At 43.2% G+C, this 24,142-nt stretch overlaps 1 protein-coding gene across 1 annotated transcript in view; it reads left to right on the top strand.

Annotated features, from left to right (window-relative positions):
• Positions 1-24,142, top strand: part of hsf2bp (heat shock transcription factor 2 binding protein) — a 117,950-nt gene that overhangs the window by 23,100 nt on the left and 70,708 nt on the right. Inside the window, exons 2-3 of the mRNA XM_073044710.1 lie at positions 6,573-6,735; positions 20,111-20,214. Of these exons, the coding sequence (XP_072900811.1) occupies positions 6,573-6,735; positions 20,111-20,214 (267 nt within the window). The remainder of the gene's footprint in view (positions 1-6,572; positions 6,736-20,110; positions 20,215-24,142) is intronic.

Here is a 24,142-nt window from a genome sequence, read left to right as displayed (position 1 = left end):
CATTAGAAAGGGTTGACATAGGGTCAGAAGATGTAGAGTCTGTATGGGTTGAGTTAAGAAATGGCAAGGGTAAAAGGACTCTAATGGCAATTATATACAGGCCTCTGAACAGCAGCCGGGATGTGGATTACAAGTTACAGCAGGGGATAGAAAAGGCGTTTCAGAAAGGCAATGTCAGGGCAATCAATGGGGATTTTAACATGAAAGTGGATTGGGAAAACCAGGTCAGTACTGGACCTCAAGAGAGAGAATTTGGAGAATGTCTTTTTAGAACTGTTTGTTGTTGAGCCCACTAGGAGATCGGCTGTGCTGGATTGGGTATTGTGCAATGATCCGGAGGTGATAAGAGAGTTTAAGATTAAGAAATCCTCAGGGAACAGTGATCACAATATGATCAAGTTCACTTTGAAATTTGAGAAGGAGAAACTAAATTCCAATGTGTTGGTATTTCAGTGCACTAAAGAAAGTTACAATGGCATACAGACAGACAGACATACTTTATTGATCCCGAGGGAAATTAGGTTTCGTTACAGTCGCACCAACCAAGAATAGTGTAGAAATATAGCAATATGAAACCATAAATAATTAAATAATAATAGGTAAATTATGCCAAGTGGAAATAAGTCCAGGACCAGCCTACTGGCTCAGGGTGTCTGACACTCCGAGAGAGGAGTTGTAAAGTTTGATGGCCACAGGCTGGAATGACTTCCTATGACGCTCAGTGTTGCATCTCGTTGGAATGAGTCTTTGGCTGAATGTACTCCTGTGCCTAACCAGTACATTATGGAGTGGATGGGAGACATTGTCCAAGATGGCATGCAACTTGGACAGCATCGTCTTTCAAGACACCACCGTCAGAGAGTCTAGTTCCACCCCCACAACATCACTGGCCTTACGAATGAGTTTGTTAATTCTGTTGGTGTCCGCTACCCTCAGCCTGCTGCCCCAGCACACACAACAGCAAACATGATAGCACTGGCCACCACAGACTCGTAGAACATCCTCAGCATTGTCCGGCAGATGTTAAAGGACCTCAGTCTCCTCAGGAAGTAGAGACAGCTCTGACCCTTCTTGTAGACAGCCTCAGTGTTCTTTGACCAGTCCAGTTTATTGTCAATTCGTATCCCCAGGTACTTGTAATCCTCTACCATGTCCACACTGATCCCTTGGATGGAAACAGGGGTCACCGATGCCTTAGCCCTCCTCAGGTCTACCACCAGCTCCTTAGTCTTTTTCACATTAAGCAGCAGATGATTCTGCTCACACCATGTGACAGAGTTTCCCACCGTAGCCCTGTACTCAGCCTCATCTCCCTTGCTGATGCATCCAACTATGGCAGAGTCATCAGAAAACTTCTGAAGATGGCAAGACTCTGTGCAGTAGTTGAAGTCCGAGGTGTAGATGGTGAAGAGAAAGGGAAATAGGACAGTCCCTTGTGGAGCCCCAGTGCTGCTGACCACTCTGTCTGACACACAGTGTTGTAAGCGCATGTACTGTGGTCTGCCAGTCAGGTAATCAATAATCCATGACACCAGGGAAGCATCCACCTGCATCACTGTCAGCTTCTCACCCAGCGGAGCAGAATGACTTGGGTGACTTCAACCATGTTACCATGGCTAGAACACTGCACAACTTCACGCAGTATGTGAGCTGTACAACCAGAGGGGAGAGGTCCCTGGACTTGATGTATGCTAACGTTAAGGATGCATACAGCTCCTCTCCCCTCCCCCCACTGGAAGGCCAGATCACAACCTGGTGCATCTCAAACCCTGCAACATGCCTCTGGTGAAGAGTAAACCTGCAACCTCGAGGACAGTGAGGAAATGGTCAGGGGAGGCTTATGAGGTACTCCAGGGTTGTTTTGAGATGACAGACTGGCAGGCACTCTGTGAGCCACATGGAGAGGACATTGATGGGCTCACAGATTGCATCACTGGTTACATCAACTTCTGTGTGGACTGCAATGTTCCAGCAAGAACTGTCCTTTGTTATTCAAATAACAAGCCATGGGTAACAAAGGACATTAAGGACATCCTGAACGCTAAAAAGAGGGTGTTTAGAGATGGAAATAGGGAGGAGCTGAGGACAATACAGAGGGACCTGAAAGTCAAGATTAGGGAGGTTAAAGACAGGTATAGGAGGAAGCTTGAGTGGAAACTCCAGCAGAACAACATGAGAGAGGTCTGGAGTGGGATGAGGACCATCACTGGGTTCCAGCAAACTAGCAACAGAGGAGCTGAAGGCAGTGTGGACAGGGTCAACGAACTTAACCTGTTCTTCAACAGATTTGACACTGTGGCCCCTGCCCACCCCCCACGTGATCCATCTGTTGTTCGCCCCCAACCAACACATACTCCACTCTCCCCTCCTACCCCTCTTCACAGCCCCTCACCCTGCTCTTATGACTACACCCCTCCCCCACCTGAAACTACCACAGTGGGCTTCATAGCTGAACAGGTGAGAAGACAGCTGAAACGTCTCCACCCAAGCAAGGCTGCGGGCCCGTATGGTGTCAGTCCCAGGGTGCTCAAAAGCCTGTGCCCCCCAGCTATGTGGAGTACTTCACCATGTCTTCAAACTGAGCCTGAGTCTCCAGAGGGTTCCTGTGCTGTGGAAGACGTCCTGCCTCGTCCCTGTACCGAAGACGCCACGCCCTAGTGGCTCCAATGACTACAGACCAGTGGCATTGACCTCCCACATCATGAAGACCCTGGAGAGACTTGTTCTAGAGCAGCTCCGGCCTATGGTTAGGCCACACTTACGACCCCCTCCAGTTTGCCTACCAGCCCCGACTAGGAGTTGAGGATGCCATCGTCTACCTGCTGAACCGTGTCTATGCCCACCTGGTCAAGCCAGCGAGCACTGTGAGGGTCATGTTTTTTGACTTCTCCAATGCGTTCAACACCATTCGCACCATCATGCATCCGCATGAGAGGGGAACTGGCCAAAGTTGACTGGAAAGGGACATTTGCAGGAAGGACAGCAGAGCAGCAATGGCTGGAGTTTCTGCAAAAAATGAGGGAAGTGCAAGACAGATATACAGTATTCCAAATAAGAAGTAATTTTCAAAGGGAAGAAGGACACTACTGTGACTGACAAGTTAACTCAGAGCCAAAGTAAAAGTAAAAGAGAGGGCATACAAGGGAGCCAGAGCTAATGGGAAGATAGAGGATTGGGGAGCTTTTAAAAACTTGCAGAAGGAAAATAAGAAGGTCATTCAGAAATAAAAGATGAATTATGAGAGGAAGCTGGTGACTAATATCAAAGAAGATACTAAAAGCTTTTTTAAGTATATAACGGGTAAAAGGGAGTTGAGGGTAGACATAGGACCAATAGATAATGATACTGGAGATATGGTAATCAGAGATGGCAGAGGAACTGAATGTATATTTTGCATCAGTTTTTACAGCGGAAGACATCTGCAATATACCGGACATTTGAGAGTGTCAGGGAAGTGAAGAATGTGCAGAGAAAATTACGACTGAGAAGGTGCTCAGGAGGCTTAATGGTCTGAGGGTGGATAAAGCTCCTGGACCTGATGGAATGCACCCTCTGGCTCCAAAGGGAGTAGCTGGAGAGATTGCAGAGGCATTAAGGATGATCTTTCAAGAATCAATAGACTCTGGCATTGTACCGGATGACTGGAAAATTGCAAATATTACACCGCTATTTAAGAAGGGTGGTAGGCAGCAGAAAGGAAACTATAAACCTGTTAGCCTGACATCAGTGATTGGGAAGTTGTTGGAATTGATTGTTAGGGATGAGATTACGGCATACCTGGAGGCACATGACAAGATAGGCCAAAGTCAGCATGGTTTCCTGAAAGAAAGATCCTGCCTAACAAACCTACTGTAATTCTTTGAGGAAATTACTAGCAGGGTAGACAAAGGAGATGTAGTAGACGTGTACTTGGATTTTCAGAAGGCCTTTGACAATGTGCCACACATGTGATAAGAGCCCATGGAATAACAGGGAAGTTACTAGCATGGGTGGAGCATTGGCTGGTCAGCAGAAAATGGAAAGTGGGAATAAAGGGATCCTATTCTGGACTGCTGCCGGTTACCAGTGGAGTCCCACAGGGGTCAGTGTTGGGACCACTGCTTTTTACGGTGTATGTCAGTGATTTAGACTATGGTATTAATGGATTTGTGGCTAAATTTGCTGATGATACAAATATAGGTGGAGGAGCCAGTAGTGTTGAGGAAACAGAGAGCCTGTAGAGAGACTTAGATAGTTTAGGTGAATGGGCAAAGAAGTGGCAAATGAAATACAATGTTGGAAAGTGTATGGTCATGCACTTTGGTGGAAGAAATAAACAGGCAGCCTATTATTTAGATGGGGAGAGAATTCAGAATGCAGAGGTGCAAAGGAAATTGGGAATCCTTGTGCAAGATACCCTAAAGGTTAACCTCCAGGTTGAGTTTGTTGTGAAGAAGGCAAATACAATGTTGGCATTCATTTCTTGAGGTATAGAATATAAGAGCAGGGATGTGATGTTGAGGCTCTATAAGGCACTCGTGAGACCACACTTGGGTATTGTGTGCAGTTTTGGGCTCCTTATTTTAGAAAGGACATACTGACATTGGAGAGGGTTTAGGGAAGAATCACAAGAGTGAATCCAGGAATGAAAGGATTAGCATATGAGGAATAAAAAACACAAAATGCTGGCAGAACTCAGCAGGCCAGACAGCATCTATGGGAGGAGGTAGTGACGACGTTTCAGGCCAAAACCCTTTATCAGGAGTTCATCAGGGTTTCGGCCCGAAATGTCGTCACTACCTCCTCCCATAGATGCTGTCTGACCTGCTGAGTTCTGCCAGCATTTTGTGTTTTTTACTTATTTCCAGCATCTGCAGATTCACTCATGTTACCATATGAGGAATGTCTGGCAGCTCTTGGGATGTATTCCCTGGAGTTCAGGAGAATGGGGGGGGGGGGGGGGGGGTGGATCTCATAGAAACATTCTGATGTTAAAAAGCCTGAACAGATTAGATATGGCAAAGTTATTTCCCATGGTTGTTAGGAGATTCTAGGACAAGAGGGCACAACTTCAGGGTTGAAGGATGTCCATTTAGAACTGAGATGTGGAGAAATTACTTTTGTCAGATGGTGGTAAATCTGTGGAATTTGTCGCCATGAGTGGCTGTGGAGGCTGTCATTGGGTGTATGTAAGGCAGAGATGGATAGGTTCTTGATTAGCCAGGGCATCAAAGGGTATGGGGAGAAAGCAGGGGAGTGGGGATGGCTGGAAGAATTGGATCAGCTCATGATTGAATGGCAGGGCAGACTTGATGGGATGAATGGCCTACTTCTGCTCCTTTCTCTTATGGTCTAAGAGAGAGGAAAAAAAGGGAACCTTAACAAAATTTACCCAGAGTTAATGCCTCGTTTGAGCCGAAGCCTGACATTCCTACTCTCACCACTGACCTACTCCCACCCATGGTCGTCCCATTTGTCCCTTCTGTACCTTAAAACAAGTGTCGTGAGTAACCTTGTTGCTGTGGCATGCTCCTGTCACTGATTGGACCATCAGAACCCCTGCCATTTCTGTTTAATAAAAATTGCCTTGCAAATCTCCTTTAAATTTCTTCCTCTCCCATTAAACTGGCAATTGTCATTCCTACTCCTGGAAAAGACCAAATCCTGTCTATGACATCATTTCGTTTTATAAGCTGCCATTGGTGAGGAGACTCACAATTTGGCCTCTACATTGGCAAAGCCTGTTGTAAATTGGGGGACTGCTTCATGAGCACCTCCGCTCCATCCACCAGAAGCAGAACTTCTTGGTGGCCAAACATTTTAATTCTGATTTCCATTTCCGTTCTGACATGTCCATGGCATTCTCTTGTGCTACGATGAAGCTACCCTCAGGGTGGAAGAGCAATATCTTATATTCTGTCTGGATAGCCTCTAACCTGATGATATGAATATCAATTTCTCCTTCTGGTAAAAATAATTCCCTCTCCCTTTCCCTCTTCTTCTATTCCCCACTCTGGCCTCTTCCCTCTTCTGACCTGCCTATCACGCCCCCGGGTACCCTCCTCAACCTTTCTGCTATGGTCCACTCTCCTCTCCCATCAGATTTCTTTCTCTCCATCCCTTTACCTTTCCCACCCACCTGGCTTCAACCATTTCATTCTAGCTATCCTTCTCCTCCTCTTCCCACCTTTTTATTCTGGCATCTTCTCCCTTCCTTTCCAGTCCTGAAGAAGAGTCTCGGCTCGAAACATGAACTGTTTATTCATTTCCACAGATGCTGTCTGACTTGCTGTTCCTCCAGCATTTTGTGTGTTTTGCTTCTGTTAGTGAAGAAGTTTCAGCTTTTCAGTGATGCTTTCAATGTCCTTGAATTATTTTTCCTGTCTACCTGACACTTTCTTATGCTGAGTCATACTCTAGTAGAATCCCTCTCACGGCAAGGTGTGAGATGTGTTCTCAGCTTGAGCACTGCGAAGACAGGGAGGAATTAGGGTCTTCGCATTGATTCCAGTTCCTTTAGCCTTTTGTGGTTTATAATTATTTTCATTCACACCTGCATTCACGGATATAACACTGAGCTCCCTACCACTAAGGATGTGTTTCAGAAACCCGTGGGCAAAGAAGAATTTGTTAAAGTTCGAAAGAGAGACCTGGAGAGACTAATAACTGAGACAATGCAAATCAAGGACTTCCTGCCAAAGATACTGAATGGAGAATTCCTGGAATGCTTCCATCAGCTGGAAATTGCTGAAAAAAGTAAGTGTTTGTGTGGCATCTTAGTGCAAAGTTCAGAGTAAATTTATTATCAAAATGGTGTCATTGAAGAGAGTGCAGAGAAGTTTCACAGGGATAATTCTGGGAATGAAGGGGTTAACACATGAGGAGCGTTTGGCAGCTTTGGGCCTGTACTTACTGGAATTTAGAAGAATGCGAGGGATCTCATTGAAACCTACAGAATGTTGAAAGGACTCTAAGGTAGATGTGGAGAGGATGTTTCCTATGGTGGGGTATACAGAACTAGAGGGCACTAGAGGGGTGACCTTTTAGAACAGAGGTAAGTAGGAAATTTTTAGCCAGAGAGTAGTGAATCTGGAATGCTGCTCTGCCACAAACTGAAGTGTAAACCTAGTCCATGGTATATCTAAGTCCTTATTTGTCAGGCCATCAAAGGCAGGTGTATGGGTTGAGTGGGATCCAGCATCAGCCATGATGGAATGGCGGAGTAGACTCAGTGGGCTGAATGGCTTAATTCTGTTCCTCTGTCTTCTGGTCTTCCCATGTACTACCCTGAGATTCATTCTGTTCAGAATCAGGTCTAATATCACCAGCATATGTCATGAAATTTGTTAACTTTACGGCAGCAGTACAATGCAATACATGATAAATATAGTAAAAACTGAATTACAGTATGAATAAGCAACACACACAATGCTAGAGGAACTCAGCAGGCCGGGCAGCATCTATGGAAAAAAGTAGTTGATGTTTCGGGCCGAGACCCTTCAGCAGTAAGAATAAAGATGTATATTAAATAGTTAAATTCAGGTAAGTAGTATAAAAACAGAAATTTAAAAAACAAGTAGTGAGATAGTGTTTGTGGATTCAATGTCAATTTAGAAATTGGATGGCAGAGGGGAAGAAGCTGTTCCTGAATCACGAAATGAGTGCCTTCAGGCTTCTCTGCCTCCTCCTTCATCATAACAATGAAAAGTGGGCATATTCTGGGTGGTGCGGTTCCTTGATAATTGAATTCACTTTTCTGAGGCACCGTGCCTTGAAGATGTCTTGGGTACTTTGGAGGCTAGTGCCCATGATGAAGTTCACTAATTTTACAACTCTCTACAGTTGTCTTTGATCCTGTGCAGTAGCCTCCCATACCAGACGGTGATGCAGCCTGTTAGAATGCTGTCCACGGTACATTGGTAGAAGGTTTTTGAGCATTTTAGATGACAAACCAAATATCCTCAAACTCCTGACTCCTCAAAAGCCGCTTTCTTGCCTCTTTTATAGCTGCATCAGTACGTTGTAACCAGGTTAGATCCTCAGAAATGTTGACACTTAGGAACTTGAAACTGCTCACTCACTCCACTTCTGATCCCTCTATGAGGATTGGATTATGTTCCCTCTTCTTACCCTTTCTGAAGTCCATAATCAGCTCTTTGATTTTACTGATGTTTGGTGCAAAGTGTGGCTGCGACATCACTCAACTTGCAGGCATTTATAAAGTTCTTATGTACTATTCTTAGAATCATTCTCTTGCAGGCATTCATAAAGTCCCTATGTACTACCCTGAGATTCATTCTCTTGCAGGCATTTACAACAAATAGGAAATACAATAGAATCTTACAAAAAAACTAAACAAAAAGCTAAACATAGAGCACTTCCGGTTAGATGGCGATTGTTTAGCTGCTCCGAACTTTTGTTCCGTTACTGTCGCTATCTTTGCACTAAATGTCTCCATTTTTTAAACCTTAGTTAGGAATTTTCTCGGTATCTCTTACTTGCCTGTGAACATATCTAACTTACAATGTCTAGCAAGGGTTCTAAATCCGGGAGAAAGGAAGCTATGGCTCCCTCAGACGAGACCCTGGTTGCGCTCGGAAAGCTCCGAGACGAAATTTTAAAGGAATTTAAAACCGCTTTCAAACAGTTGGAAGACAAACTGGTTCGGATCAACGATAAAGTGGACAAGCATGCTGAACACCTATCTCGCATCGATTCAACTTCTGAAGATTTAGAAAGTCGTGTTCGATACTTGGAGACTCTCTGTTCCAGCTTAGAGGAAAAATGTAACAAACTCCTTTCCAAAATGGTGGATCTCGAAAATCGCAGCAGACGCTGCAATCTCAGAATTCTTGGATTGCCAGAGGCGACCGAACAGGGATCAACCGTGAAGTTTTTCGCCAAGTTTCTCTGTGGGATATTCGGGAAAGATTTGCTTCCAAACCAGCCTGAGCTCGAACGGGCACACAGAGTTTACGTTCCCCCCGGAATTCTGGGCTCCCGTCCGCGACCAGTAATCTTGTGTTTCCATCAATATCAGGTAAAACACAGTCTGATTGTAGAGGCACGTCGCAGGGGGTCTTTTCCTTTCCAGGATACAACCATTCGCTTTGTGGAAGATTTTGCACCCCAGACCTTAAAGATGCGCGCTGAGTTTAAAGGCGCAATGAAAGTGCTTTTTGATCGTGGTTTTAAACCCTCTCTTCGCAATCCTGCCGATCTACGAATCAAGCTTAATACCGGAAAATACAAGTGACAAGTGGTTCAAATCAGTGAAGGAAGCTGAAGCATTTGTGGCAAGTCTTCCGGCTATCCAGTCATCTTCGGAATCTGATCGGACCTTCTAAAATGGTGGATAAGTACTCCTCGTAGTAAAATTACTTTTTCTGGACTCAGACTTCATTTGAATCACTCAGACATTATTCATTGAAACTCTAAGGGCTGTTGACAATCTCTCCCGGGATTTGGTGTGTGTGTAATCTATTTTTATTCTTGTATAACCTTTATCTACAGAGTTCTACAACTGACTCTAACTTGTTTTGGAGGTTCGAAGTCTTTAGTGAAGGCCTCCCTGTTTGTTGGTTCACAGTTTAATTGCTGATTTATGTTTCCTTTTTTTTATATTTATTTATTTTATCTTTTTTTTCTTTTCTTCACCCCTTTTTTCTAATCTCTGAATTTTTTTCTCTCCTCTCTGTAAATGGTTGATAAATACCCGTCTTGAATTTATAATTTTCCCCTTCCTCTCCTTTTTTTTTTACCTTTTTTTCCCCTTTCTCTTACTTTATTCTTCTATAATTTTTCGCGGGTAGGTTAGTTTTGGTTTTCTTCCGATTTTCTCAAAGTTTTATATTTCTGTAGGTGTTCTAATCTGTAGTTATGTTTTCTAGTGCATAAACTAGTTACTATTTGCTATAGTATTTATACGGAACTGTTGTTAATGACACAGATCTGGAAGTTGTATTTGGGTTAATTTTTTTGGTAGAGCTAGCTACTTGTTTTAGTAGCCGTCTAGTTTTGGGTTGTGTGGATGGGGTGGATTTTCCAGTTCCAACATCACTCACTGTATTTATTGTTTCTCTTTATTGCTCAGGACATGTATATGTTTTGATTTTACGAATCTATGTTTACATCTCTGCTCCCAGACTGCTATTGTACTGCTTGACTTTTTATATGCCTGCTGCCTTTTATGCATTAGTAATTGATAATGGCTAGTGCACTTAAATTCGTGAGCTGGAATGTAAAGGGATTGAATCACCCTGTTAAAAGGAGGAAGGTATTCTCACATATCAAACAACTCAAAGCTGACATTGCTTTCCTTCAAGAAACTCATATTCGTTGTTTTGATAACTCCGGCTTCTGTCAAAGTGGGCGGGTCAGCATTTTCATTCATCCTTTGCCGCTAAAGCTAGGGGAGTCTCCATTCTTATTAACTCAAATATTCCTTTTGAACTCCATAATAAAATATCTGATACAAATGGCCGTTTTATTATTGTTTCTGGTAAACTATATAACACTAAGGTTGCACTAGCAAACCTGTACGCCCCCAACTTTGATGATGTTAACTTTTTTGAACGGTTTTTTTCCTCACTACCAGACTTAAACTCATACTCTCTTATACTGGGTGGTGACTTCAACTGTTGGTTGGATCCTAAACTGGATCGATCGTCCTCTGTTACCAGATCACCTACTAAATCTGCCTTAGCTATCCAATTGTTTCTCTCTAATTTTGGTATCTCTGATATATGGCGTTTCCTCCATCCTACGGAGAGAGATTATTCTTTTTTCTCACATGTTCACCATACCTTCACTAGAATTGACTATTTCTTACTCGATAACCAACTTATCCCATTTGCCCACTCTTGTGACTATCAGAGTATACTGATTTCTGACTATGCCCCAATTACCCTCTCTCTGAACTTTCCTGGTCTCTCTCAGAGGAATAAACACTGGCGGTTTGATTCAACTTTATTATCGGATAATGATTTTGTAAAATTTATTAAGGATCAGATAACCTTTTATTTTAACACTAATACATCACCTGAAGTGCCATCCCAGATTGTCTGGGATGCCATGAAAGCATATCTGAGGGGTCAAATAATCTCTTACACAGCAAATCTCAACAGAAGATCCCGTGCAGATCGATCAGACCTCATTAACCAGATTAAAGATTTGGATCAAATATATGCCCAAACTAAGAACCCTGAATTATACAAGAAGCGCGTTGAACTCCAAACTAAATTTAACCTTCTGTCCACTCAGCCTGTCGAACGCCAACTTCTCGAAAGCAAGAGTCACTTTTACATTCATGGGGATAAGTCTGGTAAATTCCTAGCCAATCAGCTGAGGCATTCCAAAGCCAAACAACATATTACAAAGATCCGGAAGAAGAACGGAGACTTTACATCGGATCATTTAGAAATTAATGACGCATTTAAAAATTTTTACTCTCGGCTTTATTCCTCTGAATCTCTGAATGACAATATCTCTGTTGATCAACTTTTACAGAATCTGAATATCCCCTCACTTTCATCTGATTTCAAAGCCAAACTCAATGCGCCTATATCATCAGAAGAAATATCTTTTGCAATTTCTGCACTGTCCTCAGGGAAATCTCCTGGACCTGATGGGTTCCCTGTAGAATTTTATAAATCATTCTCTTCACTTCTTTCTCCTCAGTTACTTTCAGTATTATCTGACTCGTTTAATTACGGCAAATTGCCACCCTCTTTCAATGAGGCATCTATTATTCTTCTTTTAAAAAAGGGCAAAGACCCAACAGAGTGTTCCTCGTACAGGCCAATCTATCTGCTCAATGTTGATGTAAAGATCTTAGCTAAAGTGTTGGCTCATAGATTAGAAACTGTTATTCCCTCCATTATCTCTGATGACCAAACAGGCTTTACTAAAAACCGTCTCCCTTTTTTTAACATTCGGCGTCTATTTAATATTTTATACTCACCTCCAACTGGGACTCCTGAATGTGTTATTTCCCTCGATGCAGAGAAAGCATTTGATCGTATAGAGTGGAACTACCTTTTTGCAGTCTTAGAAAAATTTGACCTCGGCCAAAGTTTCATCTCTTGGATCCAATTGCTGTACCTGTGTCCTACTGCTTCTGTTTTAACTAATTTTCAGAAATCCCAAGTATTTAATCTCAAACGTGGCACCCGTCAGGGATGCCCCTTAAGTCCCTTTCTCTTTGATTTGGCTATAGAACCTCTGGCGATAGCATTTCGAAACTGTCCTGAATTGACCGGGATTTGGAGAGGGGGTGTTGAGCATAAAGTTTCTCTCTATGCTGATGACTTATTACTCTTTCTCTCAAATCTGTCTACATCCTTACCTCTAATGTTTTCACTTCTTGACCAGTTTAGCCAGAACTCTGGCTATAAACTTAATTTACATAAGAGTGAACTTTTCCCAATTAATAAAGAAGCACAAGAACTAATATTTCGTGATCTCCCTTTTAAAGTAGTCCATAATCAATTTACTTATCTTGGAATTACAGTCACAAGGAAGTTTAAAGATCTCTTTCGTGAAAACTTTGTCAATCTTTCATATGCTATAAAACAGAGTCTGGTACAATGGTCACCTCTATCTATGTCTTTGGTAGGTCGTATTAATGTTGTTAAAATGTATGTTCTCCCCAAATTTTTATACTTATTTCAATCTATCCCAATTTTTATTCCTAAATCTTTTTTTGATTCCTTAGACTCTATTATTTTGTCATATCTGTGGCAGAATAAGCGCTCTAGAATTAATAAAATCCACCTCCAAAAATCTAAAAAAGAGGGTGGCATGGCTTTACCTAACTTTCGCTTATATTATTGGGCAGCTAATATACGTTGTGCTACCTTCTGGTCTTTCTTCCACGGCCAACCCGAGTGCCCTAACTGGGTGGCAATGGAGTTGAGCTCCACTAAAGAATTATCTATATCTGCACTTCTTGGCTCTGCACTCCCTAGTAGTCTGCCCAGATCAATAGCTAATCCTCTTGTTAGACATACTTTGCGTATATGGGCTCAGTTCAGGAAATGCTATGGTTTCCAGGGGTTTTCCGTTTCTAGCCCTGTCGCACATAATCACCTTTTTTTACCTACTACGTACGATTCAGCATTCCATGTTTGGTATAGGAAGGGCATTAGACATTTTGAAGATCTCTTCATTGATAATCGCTTCGCTTCTTTTCAGCAGCTCTCTGTTAAGTTCAACCTGCCTAACACTCACTTTTTCAGATATCTCCAAATCCGACACTTTATTGCTCCTTTAATTCCTAACTTTCCTGAAATGCCTGCAAAAAATGCTATGGACCTATTTCTTTCCATTAATCCACTAGGTAAAGGTTTAATTTCAATTATCCAAGATAAACTAGCAGCTTTACGACGGGCCCCTGTGGATAAAATTAAAATGGCCTGGGAGCAGGATTTAAATATCTCCTTATCCGAGGAGAGCTGGGACTCAGTTCTCAAATCGGTTAACTCAACCTCTCTTTGTGCTCGCCATTGCCTTTTACAGTTTAAGATTGTTCATAGAGCCCATATGTCTAAATCTAAACTATCTCGATTCTACCCTAGCATTAGTCCGCTCTGTGATAAATGCAAGAGGGGCGTGGCCTTCCTCATCCATATGTACTGGCTCTGTCCTAGCTTGGAGAAATTCTGGAAAGATGTCTTCACTACATTATCGGGTATTCTGAATCAGCACCTAGAACCAAACCCCTTAATTGCTCTGTTCGGTTTTTGGGGCGAGACAGATTTATGTCTGGGTCCGACCAAATGCTGAATACTATCCTTTGCCTCTCTCCTGGCTAGACGCTTGATCCTCCTTAGATGGAGAGATGTTGCCCCGCCCACTCATGCGCAATGGCTTAACGACATTATGGCCTGCTTGGACCTCGAAAAAATTCATTATTCAGTTCTTAATTCGGATCTAAAGTTCCATAAGGTCTGGGGACCTTTTATCGAGTACTTTCATAACCTTCCTCTTGACTAGGTTTTTTTTTCTTTTTTTTTCTTCTTTTCGGTCCCTTGCTTTCAGCTCCCTTTTTTGTTCTGGTAGTAGGCATTATTATCCTCTGTTGCTAAGTGTATTCACAGTCTGGGAGTTTGACTGTCCTGACCTATACTCTTTATATTGTGTTGTGGTCGGTCTGGAGTTGTTGTTGTTTTTTTTCTTGTGTTGTGGGGCTTGGGGAGGACACTAAGCTTACTTGTCTTTAATTTAGGTGCTTTTTTGTTAAATTCTCTTCCTTTGTAGCATATTGTTATTGTATGCTTAATTTTGTACTGTATTAATGCTCCTCATTGGGATTTGGGGTTTTTAATTTGTAAAATGTTTTGAAAAACTAATAAAAAAAATTTTTTTAAAAAGCTAAACATAAACAAAGACTGACAAACAAATAATGTGCAAAAGAAGACCAGCTGTGCAAATAAAAAATAATACTGAGAATATGAGTTGTTAGGAGTCCTTGAAAATTAGTCTATAGATTATTGAATCAGTTCAGAGTAGTGGAGAGTGAAGTTATCCATAATGGTTCAGGAGCCTGATGGTTGAAGGGTAATAACTTTTCTTGAACCTGCTGCTGTGGGCCCTAAGGCTCCTGTACCTCCTGTCTGATGGTAGAAGTGAGAAGAGAGCATGTCCTAAATGGTGTGTGTCTTTGATGATGGATATTGCTTTCTTGTGCTCCTTGTAAATGTGGTCATTGACAGAGAAGGCTTTACCTATGGTGGACTGGGCTGTGATCACCATTTTCTGTAGCCTTTACCATTCCTGGGCATTGGTGTTTCAATACCAGCCCAGAAATTAGACAGATGAACTTTTGCTGCATTCCCTCAATGGCAGGTAAATTCTTTCTTAGATAAGAGCATCAAAGCTGCAGTTGTGGTCTCTCAAAACCCTGTTGAGCAAGCTATTATTTCTCCTGGTCACAAGTCTTCCTGTTGTGAAGGCTATAACCTCAATAGGTACATTTAATGTCAGAGAAGTGTATACAATATACATCCTGAAATTCTTTTTCTTTACAAACATCCACAAAAACAGAGGGGTGCCCCAAAGAATGCATGACAGTTAAACGTTAGAACCCCAAAGCCCCCCCACTCCTCCCTCCCAAGTACAAGCAGCATCTTCTCCCTCACCCGCAAAAAAGCAGCAGCACTCTCTACCAAGCACTCCACCGTGCAGCAAAGCATCAATAAAGACACAGACTTGTAGTACCCCCAAAGACTACTCGTTCACCCAGTAATTCAACATATCACAGGCTCTCTGTCTCCTTAATAAGGGAAGAAGAAATGTCCCCATTTCACAGCGAGAGGGCAGACATAACAAACAACTTGCTGATTTATGATGTTAAAAGTCTATTGCGTCACTTTTTCTGAGCTCTGCGTCCAGAGAATCGGCTCCAAAAAAGCTCAGGTCTCTGAACATATAGCCAACAGCTAACCCGCTTTTACCGATGTTCTGTGTTCTCCCGCAAAGCCTCAGTTGGGGCACGGCCTTGAATCTACCCATCTCCAGAGCCACGAAAATCCGGCACCCTGATGGCACGCTAGTCTTCCAGGCATCATCCTTGGGATATCAAAAAACAGCCAGTCATGAGGCCCTGAGAGCAGATCCCATTCCTGCAAAGGACCAAAGTCAGAGTGTAACTCCAGGTCTGGGTCTTCAAAAGAAACTTAAAAAGGAAAAAAAGAGATATCAGAAATAAAAATAGAGCTGTTTCCAAAGATACAAGAAAAGGAGTCGCGTTTAGCGCCATTTTGACTTTGCTCCACCCTCCAGTCAACCCGTCCATTTTCTCACAAGATTACTGTCTGTAAATTCTCCAAAGTGGTCATCATGAGGACATGGAAGTACCTATCTAGTCCACTGTCACTCTAAAACCTGGAACTCCTTGCAGTTTCATTTGAAGAACTGGTTGAAAAAGGTGGCTCATCATCACCTTTCCAAGGGTAATAAGTGGTGGCCTTACCAATGAAACCCTAGCTCTCAGAAAATGAGTGTTAAAATCCCTATATTTTTCATACTTACCAGATATTTACTAGGATGTTACCTGGGTTTCAGCACTTAAGTTACAGAGAAAGGTTGAACAAGTTAGGTCTCTATTCATTGGAGCGTAGAAGGTTGAGGGGGGATTTGATCGAGGTATTTAAAATGTTGAGAGGGATAGATAGAGTTGACGTGAATAGGCTGTTTCCATTGAGAGTAGGGGAGATTCAAACGAGAGGACATGATTTGAGAGTTAGGGGGCAAAAGTTTAAGGGAAACACGAGGGGGTATTTCTTTACTCAGAGAGTGCTAGCTGTGTGGAATGAGCTTCCTGTAGAAGTAGTAGAGGCCAGTTCAGTTGTGTCATTTAAGGTAAAATTGGATAGGTATATGGACAGGAAAGGAGTGGAGGGTTATGGGCTGAGTGCGGGTAGGTGGGACTAGGTGAGATTAAGAGTTTGACACGGACTAGGAGGGCTGGAATGGCCTGTTTCCGTGCTGTGATTGTTATATGGTTATATTATAGTCTAGTAACAGAAAATAGTAGAATTATGGAGCCAGCTTGGATTCAACAGAGATTGGATAACGTTGGTATATTAAGGGACCTAAATGTTCCTGTACACAATTTGTGCCTCTGTAAGCTAACATGCATGCACCTCCTTCCCATTATCCCATGCTGTACCTTGCTCTCCTATCAGAACCTATCATCGTATACACTTTTGTCACTTCCACCATTCCCACTCTTCCCTCCCCATCTACTATCAAACCTCTCAGCATTTGGATTCACCTATCACTTGCCAACTCTTATCCATCTCTTCCCTCCACCTTTTCATACTAGTTGTCTACCCTCTATCTTTAAGTGCAGATGAAAGGTCTAGACCCGAAAAATCGACTCCATTTCCTCTGGAGAATCAGATTTATTATCAGACTTATTGGACATGAAGCTGTCGTTTTGTGGCAACAGTACAGCACAAAAACATAAAATGATTATGAATTACAAAACAGTGCGAAAAGAAGGAATAACAAGATGGTGTTCATGAATTTATAAAATATTGAGAAATCTGATGAGAGGGGAAAATGCTGTTCCTGAACTTTGAGTGTGGGTCATCAGTCTCTTGCTGTTGTTAATGAGAAGAGGGTCATCAGTCTCTTGCTGTTGGTAATGAGAAGAGAGTATGTCCCAAATGTGAGTGTGGGTCATCAGTCTCTTGCTGTTGTTAATGAGAAGAGGGTCATCAGTCTCTTGCTGTTGGTAATGAGAAGAGAGTATGTCCCAAATGTGAGTGTGGGTCATCAGTCTCTTGCTGTTGTTAATGAGAAGAGGGTCATCAGTCTCTTGCTGTTGGTAATGAGAAGAGAGTATGTCCCAAATGTGAGTGTGGGTCATCAGTCTCTTGCTGTTGGTAATGAGAAGAGAGTATGTCCCAAATGTGAGTGTGGGTCATCAGTCTCTTGCTGTTGGTAATGAGAAGAGAGTATGTCCCAAATGTGAGTGTGGGTCATCAGTCTCTTGCTGTTGGTAATGAGAAGAGGGTCATCAGTCTCTTGCTGTTGGTAATGAGAAGAGAGTATGTCCCAAATGTGAGTGTGGGTCATCAGTCTCTTGCTGTTGGTAATGAGAAGAGAGTATGTCCCAAATGTGAGTGTGGGTCATCAGTCTCTTGCTGTTGGTAATGAGAAGAGAGTATGTCCCAAATGTGAGTGTGGGTCATCAGTCTCTTGCTGTTGGTAATGAGAAGAGAGTATGTCCCAAATGTGAGTGTGGGTCATCAGTCTCTTGCTGTTGGTAATGAGAAGAGAGTATGTCCCAAATGTGAGTGTGGGTCATCAGTCTCTTGCTGTTGGTAATGAGAAGAGAGTATGTCCCAAATGTGAGTGAGGGTCTCTCAAGATGGATGCCATCTTGTTAAGGTATTGCTTGTTCAGGATGTCTATTGTCTATTGATGTCCTTGGTGGTAGGGAGGGTTGTGCTGGAGATGGTGATGCAGCTGGCTACAACCCATTAGCAGGCTGTCCTACAAACAGATGAGGCCTGGTCTACTGAGTTCCTCCAGCATCCTGTCTGTTGCTTCAAATTCCACCATCTCCAGCTTCTAGTGTCTCCAATCTCATATATTCATTACCAAGTTATTAGTGTTTACGACAAACAGCATGGTTGCCAGAACCAATCCTTGTGTACACTGCACTGGTCACAGGCTTCCAGTCACCAGTTCTCCTCTGCCTCCCCTCACCAAACCAATTTTGGACCCAGTTTCCCACCTCACTAAGACTTCCTGAAATCTATGTAGACTATATTAACCACACTGCCCTCCAGTATATTTTTTTAACTATTGGAAAATACAGACAAGTTGGTCAGACAGGATCTCTCCCACCCCCCCCCCCCCATCCCCAACAAAGCTATTCTGAGCACCTTTGATTAATCTATGGCTTTCCAAGCAGTGATTAATCCTCTCCTTTGAAATTACATCCTTACCACTGACTTTGGGCTGAGAGTTACAGCAGATTCCAGTTAATTGGGGCAGCTGGTTATTTGGGACAACTCTTAGAGAACAAAAACTAATCAAGAAAATAGCTGGGATTCCCTTTGTTTATTTTGGACACTATGCCACTTCACTGAAACAGGAGACAGTTGCCAAGAAGTTTCTAACTAGCATCAGTCACATGAATTTGTCTGGCTGTTAGACAATTGCACCTTGCTTAGAGCAGTCTTGTCCCCACTGCACTTTTTGAATAAGCTCATGAAGATACCTGTCAGAATCATGGAGCCATACAGAATGGAAGCAGGACATTAAGCCTATCTTGTGTCATTGGAATTAATCCCATCTAACAATATCTGGCCCATAGTCTCCCATGCCCTTGTGTCATCAGAATTAATCCTGTCTAACAGCTCCTGGCCCGTAGTCTCCCATGGCCTTGCGTCATCTAAATTAATCCCATCTACCGGCTCCTGGCCCGTAGTCTCCAAATGCTCATTAAGTGTGTACCTTTGGGTATGAATGACAACAGATCATTAATTTTAGCAAAACCACTGTTTGAATTGAATTGAGTTTACTTAAATCTTACATCCATCCCATGACATGAGGGAGTAAAAATCTTTGTGTTATGACTCTGTTGCAATGTAGACATGTGAATTTGTAACTCTAATGGCTTATTAGACATTCCCATTATTCAGGACATTTACAGAGACAGGTGTGTAAAAAGAGCTTGAAGGATCATTGGGGACCCGAGCCACCCCAACCACAAACTGTTCCAGCTGCTACCATCCGGGAAATGGTACTGCAGCATAAAAGCCAGGATCAACAGGCTTCCACCAGGCCATCAGACTGATTAATTCAGGCTGGCACAATTGTATTTCTATGTTATATTGACTGTCCTATTGTATACATTATTTATCATAAATTACTATAAATTGCACATTGTACATTTAGATGGAGATGTAACGTAAAGATTTTACTCCTCGTATATGAAGAATGTAAGTAATAGTCAACTCAATTCAATTCAATTGTAGAAAGAAACTGTCCCATAGCCCATTAGTCCTGGCTTTAAATCTGCGGTATCGTTTGCAAGATGGAAGCAGCTGAAACCATTTATGGTTGGGGTGACTGGTGACCCTAATGATCTTCCAGGCCTTGTTTCTGCACCTGTTGTTGTAAATGTTCTCAGTGGAGGGAAATTCACATCCACAGATGCATTGGGCTGTCCGTACTACTCTCTGCAGTGCCCAGCGATCAGGGTTGGTGTAGTTCCCGTACCAGGTGGTGATACAGCCAGTCAGGATGCTGTCAATGGTGCCCCTGTAGAAATTCTTGTGGATTTGGGGGCTCATGCCAAACTTCAGTCGTCTGAGGTGTAAGAGATGATGTTGTGCTTTTTTTTTGCCATACAGCCAGTCTGTACAGTCTAGGTGAGATCTTCAGTGATGTGTATACTAAGGAATGTAAAACTATTTACCCACTCAACTGCAGACATATTGATGTTGATCAAGCCGAGCCTGTCTCCATTCCTCCTGTAATCCACAATCAGCTCTTTTGTTTTTTAGACAACCTGTTATTTACAGCATATCTGGTCATTGTCTGATATACCTAGCCCAGTGTTTGAGTTATGATTTCGCTTTATACTCACCCTGTTTCTGTATTACAGCGTTGGAGAAAAGAGAACAAGAGAATGAACAGCTCCAACTAGATCGTGATCATTTTAAGGCGAGGCTGAAAACTGCTCAGGAAGACTGTCAAAAGGAACGAGAGGTAAAACATGAGCTCTTCCACCATCTACTCTTTCTCAGGGATGTGACTTCCCAATCTCCCTTTACCCTGGAATATGACTCCACAATCTCCTCTTGTTCTGGGATGTGACTCCCCCATCTCGCCCTACTCCGGGATGTGACTCCCCCATCTCGCCCTACTCCGGGATGTGACTCCCCCATCTCCCCTACTCTAGGATGTGACTCCCCCATATCCCCCTACTCTGGGATGTGACTCCCCATATCCCCCTACTCCGGGATGTGACTCCCCCATCTCGCCCTACTCCGGGATGTGACTCCCCCATCTCCCCTACTCTAGGATGTGACTCCCCCAACTCCCCCTACTCTGGGATGTGACTCCCCATATCCCCCTACTCTGGGATGTGATTCCCCCATCTCACCCTACTCCGGGATGTGACTCCCCCATCTCGCCCTACTCCGGGATGGGACTCCCCATCCCCCCTTACTCCGGGATGTGACTCCCCCAACTCCCCCTACTCTGGGATGTGACTCCCCATATCCCCCTACTCTGGGATGTGACTCCCCATCTCCCCCTACTCTGGGATGTGACTCCCCCATCTCCCCCTACTCTGAGATGTGACACCCCGTCCCCCCATCTCCCCCTACTCCCCATCCCCCCTTACTCTGGGATGTGACTCTCCCCATCTCTCCCTAATCTGGGATGTGACTCTCCCCATTTCCCCCTAATCTGGGATGTGACTCTCCCCATCTCCCCCTACTCAGAGCAACATAGAAAACCTATAGTACAGTACAGGCCCTTCGGCCCACAAGGTTCTGCTGAACATGTCCCAACTCTAGAAATTACTAGATAGATAGATACTTTATTCATCCCCATGGGGAAATTCAACTTTTTTTCCAATGTCCCATACACTTGTTGTAGCAAAACTAATTACATACAATACTTAACTCAGTAAAAAATATGATATGCATCTAAATCACTATCTCAAAAAGCATTAATAATAGCTTTTAAAAAGTTCTTAAGTCCTGGCGGTTGAATTGTAAAGCCTAATGGCATTGGGGAGTATTGACCTCTTCATCCTGTCTGAGGAGCATTGCATCGATAGTAACCTGTCGCTGAAACTGCTTCTCTGTCTCTGGATGGTGCTATGTAGAGGATGTTCAGAGTTTTCCATAATTGATCGTAGCCTACTCAGTGCCCTTCGCTCAGCTACCGATGTTAAACTCTCCAGTACTTTGCCCACGACAGAGCCCGCCTTCCTTACCAGCTTATTAAGACGTGAGGCGTCCCTCTTCTTAATGCTTCCTCCCCAACACGCCACCACAAAGAAGAGGGCGCTCTCCACAACTGACCTATAGAACATCTTCAGCATCTCACTACAGACATTGAATGACGCCAACCTTCTAAGGAAGTACAGTCGACTCTGTGCCTTCCTGCACAAGGCATCTGTGTTGGCAGTCCAGTCTAGCTTCTCGTCTAACTGTACTCCCAGATACTTGTAGGTCTTAACCTGCTCCACACATTCTCCATTAATGATCACTGGCTCCATATGAGGCCTAGATCTCCTAAAGTCCACCACCATCTCCTTGGTCTTGGTGATATTGAGACGCAGGTAGTGATATTGAGACTAGGCTTACATATAGCCCTCTATTTTTCTAACCTCCATGTACTTATCCAAAAGTCCCTTAAAAGACCCTATCGTATCCACCTCCACCACCTTTGCCGGCAGCCCATTCCATGCACTCACCATTCTCTGAGTTAAAAACTTACCCCTGACATCTCTTCTGTACCTAATCCCCAGCACCTTAAATCTGTGTCGTCTTGTAGCAACCATTTCAGCCCTGGGAAAAAGCCTCTGACTATCCACACGATCAACGCCTCTCAACATCTTATACACCCCTATCAGGTCACTTCTCATGCTTCGTTGCTCCAAGGAGAAAAGGCCGAGTTCACTCAACCTGTTCTCATAAGACATGCTCCCCAATCCAGGCAACATCCTTGTAAGTCTCCTCTGCACCCTTTCTATGGCTTCCACATCCTTCCTTTAGTGAGGCGACCAAAGCTCAGCAAGTTCTCCAAGTGGGGTCTGACCAGGGTCCTATATAGCTGCAACATTACCTCTCGGCTCCTAAATTCAATTCCATGATTGATGAAGGCCAATACACCATATGCCTTAACCACAGAGTCAACCTGCACAGCTGCTGTGAGCATCCTATGGACTCAGCCCCCTAGATCCCTCTGATCCTCCACATTGCCAAGAGTCTTACCGTTAATAATAAATTCTGCCATCATATTTGACCTACCAAAATGAACCACTTCGCACTTATCTGGGTTGAACTCAGTTTTGCATCCTATCAATGTCCCGCTGTAACCTCTGACAGCCCTCCACACTATCCACACCCCCAACCTTAGTGTCATCAGCAAACTTACTAACCCATCCCTCCACTTCCTCATCCAGGTCATTTATAAAAATCACAAAGAGTAAGGGTCCCAGAACAGATTCCTGAGGCACTCCACTGGTGACTGACCTCCATGCAGAATATGAATATTCTGAATATATATGAATATGACCACTCTTTGCCTTCTGTGGGCAAGCCAGTTCTGGATCCACAAAGCAATGTCCCCTTGGATCCCATGCCTCCTTACTTTCTCAATAAGCCTTGCATGGGGTACCTTATCAAATGCCTTGCTGAAATCCAAAAACACAAGATCTACTGCTCGACCTTCATCAATGTGTTTAGTCACATCCTCAAAAAATTCAATCAGGGTCGTAAGGCACGACCTGCACTTGACAAAGCTGTGCTGACTACTCCTAATCGTATTATACTTCTCCAAATGTTCGTAAATCCTGCCTCTCAGGATCTTCTCCATCAACTTACCAACCACTGAGGTAGGACTCGCTGGTCTATCTCTACTCCCTTTCTTGAATAAAGGAACAACATTTGCCACCCTCCAATCCTCTGGAACCTCTCCTGACACTATTGATGAGGCAAAGATCATTGCCAGAGGCTTAGCAATCTCCTCCCTCGCCTCCCACAGTAGCCTGGGGTACATCTCATCCAGGCCTGCGACTTATCCAACTTGATGCTTTCCAAAAGCTCCAGCACATCCTCTTTCTTAATATCCACATGCTCAAGCTTTTCAATCTGCTGCAAGTCATCACTATTATAACCAAGAGCCTTTTTCATAGTGAATACTGAAGTAAAGTATTCATTAAGTACCTTTGCTATTTCCTCCGGTTCCATACACACTTTCCCACTGTCACATTTGATAGGTCCTATTCTTTCACGTTTTATCCTCCTGCTTTTCACATACTTGTAGAATGCCTTGGGGTTTTCCTTAATCCTGCTCGCCAAGGCCTTCTCATGGCCCCTTCTGTCTCTCCTAATTTCCTTCTTAAATTCCTTCCTGTTAGCCTTATAATCTTCTAGATCTCTAACATTACCTAGTTCTCTGAACCTTTTGTAAGCTTTACTTTTCTTCTTGACCAGACTTATTACAGCCTTTGTAACCTTTGTGTAACCTGCCATAACTTCCCTATCTCATTGGAACGTACCTATGCAGTACTTCACAAAGATATTCCCTGAACATTTGCCACATTTCTTCCGTACTTTTCCTTGAGAACATCTGTTTCCAATTTAAGCTTTCAGTTTCCTGCCTGATAGCCTCATAATTCCCCTTACTCCAATTAAACGCTTTTCTAACTTGCCTGTTCTTATCTCTCTCCAATGCTATGGTAAAGGAGATAGAATTATCATCACTATCTACAAATTGTTCTCCCACTGAGAGATCTGACACCTAACCAGGTTCATTTCCCAATACCAAATCAAGTATAGCCTCTCCTCTTGTAGCCTTATCTACATATTGTGTCAAGAAACCTTCCTAAACACACCTAACAAACCCCACCCCATTTAAACCCCTTGCTCTAGGGAGATGCCAATCTATATTTGGG

This window comes from Hemitrygon akajei, chromosome 5 (genome assembly GCF_048418815.1).
Source record: "Hemitrygon akajei chromosome 5, sHemAka1.3, whole genome shotgun sequence".
Lineage (NCBI taxonomy): Eukaryota > Metazoa > Chordata > Chondrichthyes > Myliobatiformes > Dasyatidae > Hemitrygon > Hemitrygon akajei.
This window is presented reverse-complemented; position numbering and strand designations above follow the sequence as displayed.